A 4,293-nucleotide genomic window follows, 5' to 3' on the forward strand; every position below is an offset into this window, starting at 1 on the left:
CATGGACCAACAGCGTCATCTAGTGTTCACATGTGTCCCTAAACCTGAAAGAATCCACCAATAAAAAACAACTGTGATGTAAACGGAAAGGGTCTCCCCATTTGTCCAAACCTTGTATGTATCACGTCTTTTTTCCTTAAATAAAGCAGAGGGGAAAGAAGCCGTTTACCGACACACCTGTACATGTCTCCAGTCTCCTCTGTTTTACAGCAGGCTTGGCATTGTTGTGGTACTGTATCTGTTTCCTGTCATGGCCGCTACCTGCTCTCTAAGAGATAACAGTGCTCCGCAGCACTCATATTCATGCACAATAACTATTGACGTTTTCCCATCTAAATGTAGGCTAATAGACCACTCATGTGATGAAGTGCAGGGGGGTTGAGGCTGGCCCATCAGGAAAAGTCCCCTGAACGGTGCACAAGACTCTCCTTTGAAGGAGTCCACCACCACCGTCCATTAAAACCATAAAGTAATTTAGCCCAGACGTCTAGCCAGTTAGTCGAGTTTGCTTTGTTCGTCTGCATTTGAGACAAACAGCCGAGCTCCAACAGGGGCTGTAAAAATGGCATTTTTGTCCGAGCTGGGCGGAAATGCACTGGATTAGGCTTTGAAATTACAGCATCCTGTCCGTATTGTTTGCCACCACAAAAAGGCAATTTAGGCCTCTCCCAAGAAACAAATGCGAGACTTGGGAAATCGTTTCTCACCTTCACACTCAAATGTTTAAATTTAGTCTCAGATTCTCTGATCGCCTGCTTGGCGAGCGTAGGAAGACTACCAATCTATAAAATGGTTTAGAAGTTAATTCATTCAGAAAAATAGCTCACAGCAGTGGTTAATATTTAGAAACGAATACGTTCTCGGAATTGTGACAACTGCACACATCTTGGGTTCTTTCAAAACATATAGACCATGGAGCGATAAAACAAATACCACCTCATTTTTTACTGTTATAAGAATGTATTGGGTACAATATAAGTGAACTACATAAGTGAACTATATTGCTGCAGACCACCCATATTAGTAAAACCGTAAACAACAGAGCTGAAGGAATTATTTGCAAAAAAAACGGTGCATACTGTTCTTTTTTCCCGCTTTAAAATACGGGCGTTTGTGTGAGTATTTTGGTGAGTGTGCACATCATATGTACAACTGTAAATGTACGTGGCTGAGGTTTAAAAGAAAGCTAATTTAACCCCTGATTTAAAGCAATGCATTGCTAAATTAAAACAATGTTGTCTTGCTAGCTGTGCTGCCAACGTTAGGTTTTCGACCTCGCCATTATTTGCGGTGGCAAAGCTCATTTAGGCCTTAGCTGTATTGAAGGAATGTTAGTCAATTATTACTATTAGTACTTAATAAGGAGGCATAATTGCTTAGCTAACTTCCATCTGTTTGCAACATAACCAATGATGATTTGGTAACTCCACTTTCCTGCAGTGTTTAAATCCGTTAACTTTAGGATATTATTGAAGTAGATCCCGTTTATTAGGCCCTCATGCAGCCACGTGTGCCAATATGCGTTTGGACGCCAATATGAGATCCACAATGAATACAGCATACAAGCACTTAGTGATTACGTTTATATTTGCAGAGGTCTATATCTACAGTCTATAATTAAACTCGTAGGTTACAATCGAAAAAAGAGGTGCACAAATACAGCAACAACTATCACAAAAATACAAGACAGACAAGTCCGATAGCAGATGTTCTGTTTCTGTACAAAATACTACACCTGCACGACAACGTATACAAAAGGAATGAACATGAAAGAAAACATTCACATCATAAATTATGGGTTTGTTAAATTCGAAAGAATTCAAGTATTCTCTTTCTTCAGACAGTCTTAAACGTGTCCAAACTGCACTTGTATCATTTTTCTTACAAAAAAACATCAAGGTATTTCGAAGTGAAAGCAGAATGTAATTGTCTCTTTTTTTCTTACATGGCGGACACTTAAATGTGCACTGGAAAGTAACAATCAGCATCAAACTGGCTCGAAGTTAAGGTTAATACAAAATCCATCAAGGTGACAAATATGAAGAGGAGAGGGAGATCATCGTGTGTTTTGGTACATCTGTGCTGTCCATTTGACTAGTGGATATTATGGTTGTTGTGTGACAGCAGTCCACTTTATTGTTCTTTTCTGTCGTTCCTTTCTTTGTTCATTTTCTTCATCTTCATTCGCCGGTTCTGAAACCAGATTTTGACTTGCCTTTCGGTCAGATTCAGGACCCTCGCGACCTCGAATCGGCGGTCTCTAGTAAGGTACATATTGAACAAAAACTCCTTTTCCAATTCGAGAGTCTGGTACTTTGTGTACGGACATCGCTTCTTCCTCGTGGAGCGAGCGTGTATCCAATTTGCCACAGGGTTATCTGCAAGTAAAAAGCATAATAATAATAAAGACATAACATATAGGGGCAACACATTTTTAAAAACTGAAATAATGGCTAATGACTACCACATTAGCGTTAAGCATTTAGAAAACGTGCCTCTGGATTTACAGCTATTCTATCACAAGGTGTTACAATTTAAATGGAGGTTCAAAGCATAAACAAGTTTGGTGTTCAAGCTAAACTGGAAGTAAACATTTTGAGGAAAGAGCCTCAGCCTCAGACTATCCAACCCTACACTGATTTGCTTCCTTGTCCCCTTGACTTGTGAGTAACACCGTCGTAAAATACTCAATGCGCTTATTCACTTTATTGGCCCATAAAATGGCCCGTGGTTCAAGCCTTTACAGGTCCGTGGTGAAAGTCCTCCAGTATGTCCCTACATTCCCCAAGTTGTCTCGAAGAGTCATGTGAATTTGTTTTGGACCCAGAGAGGAGAGCAACTTTTCATATGTAACTACATGTATCTCAATTTTGTGTGTGAATGAAAACTTAGGGATCAAATAGAGCCTAAATGTGGCTTTTCCACATCAGACAGGCCTACATAAGAAAAAAGAAAAACAGGACTAAAAGTCGGTTTATATGGCTGCATGAGCCGTGTGTAATGGCACGGGGTCAAAATATGGTCGTAAAAATGCACCATAAAGCATTTACTGATGAATAGGATTATTTCATAAATCGGTTAAAGTTATTTGCTTTAATAAATGCTCATTGCATGTTTTAACATGATGCAACAGACTTCCAAATTCAACGTCTTCCTGCAGTTTTGAGTCCATGTTTACAACCCCGTCTGGTTTTATAGCCCCAATATTAGCCTAGTAGCGTTTGTCTTTTATAGTTCCTAAAGCTTTCCCCTTAGCAGAGGCGATTCTGGGCTGAGCAGAAATGGGAAGATGAAACGGCTTATAATTTCCCTTTATACTGGACGTTAAAATGCCTTTAAGCAAAAGTAGTTGTACACAGTCCCCAAAGAAAACTCCCACTCGGTTGTAAAAGACTGCAGGAGCTTGAACTTACTCGGATCTAGCTCCGGCTTCTCGTCTTTATGTTTCCCTGTAGCCAGGAGCTCCGACTCGGGAGAGGGGATATTCTGCGGCGTCTTGTCTCGCATGTCAGTGGATGAGCAGTACAGATAATCCGTGTAGGTCCGTCCGCTGGAGCCAAGGCACTCGGCGGCTCTGTGCTCCTGAAAGGCGTCGGGCTTCAGCCCATAGTGCCTGCTGTTCCCCGGATAGCCATGGAAAGGCACGGCGCCTGATATCGGCTCCAGCCATGACCGCACATACCTCGAGTCTGTGCTTAAGTGAGGTTGGTGACTGTATGGATGGTAAACCACTGATGACTGGGAGTGTACAGGGGTCCAGGATGTGGAGAAGACGGGTGGCTTGGGTGCGAAGCTGCAGGAAGGATAGTCAGCACACTCCGGTACAAGGGATGTCGGACGAGGGCCGGCTGGGTGCGAACCGGGAGCCGAAAACCGAGCTGCAGCAAGGACATCTTCGTTTTCATGGTTGATCAAAGAGTCCACATAATAATTACTTATGGGACCCGTGGTCGACATGTCGAAGCCTCCCTGACTCTTTTACATGCATCCGATTATTATATGGAGTGTATGTGTACTTTTTTGTCGAGCCATAGAACAATCAAGGCAGGTAATTATTTCTCGACGCTTCCCTGGCTGCTATTGGCTGACTCACGGACACGTGATTATATTTACCCCCACAAAAATTGTACAGTGGATCAATGCGCCACTTATCCTGGGATCTCAATGCACATAAATCGGATTAAAGAATGTGCTCTTTTGATCTTTCTCTGGGACGCATTAGAGGTAACTTCATCAAATATGTTTCTTCATACAGAAAACGTGTCTTGTGGATCTTTCTGTAGACGCAGTACA

The 4,293-nt window shown here is 42.0% G+C and overlaps 1 protein-coding gene across 1 annotated transcript; it reads right to left on the reverse strand.

The window, feature by feature from the left end:
* Positions 1-1,634: 1,634 nt before the first annotated feature.
* On the reverse strand, positions 1,635-4,056 carry hoxc9a (homeobox C9a). The gene is made up of 2 exons (XM_031845070.1): positions 3,414-4,056; positions 1,635-2,378 (listed from the first exon to the last, which is right to left on the reverse strand). The coding sequence occupies exons 1-2, from the start codon at positions 3,955-3,957 to the stop codon at positions 2,134-2,136; spliced, it is 789 nt and encodes a 262-aa protein (XP_031700930.1). The 5' UTR covers positions 3,958-4,056; the 3' UTR covers positions 1,635-2,133.
* Positions 4,057-4,293: the final 237 nt, after the last annotated feature.

This window comes from Anarrhichthys ocellatus, unplaced genomic scaffold (assembly GCF_004355925.1).
Source record: "Anarrhichthys ocellatus isolate YVR2014 unplaced genomic scaffold, GSC_Weel_1.0 scaffold5, whole genome shotgun sequence".
Taxonomy (NCBI): Eukaryota; Metazoa; Chordata; class Actinopteri; order Perciformes; family Anarhichadidae; genus Anarrhichthys; species Anarrhichthys ocellatus.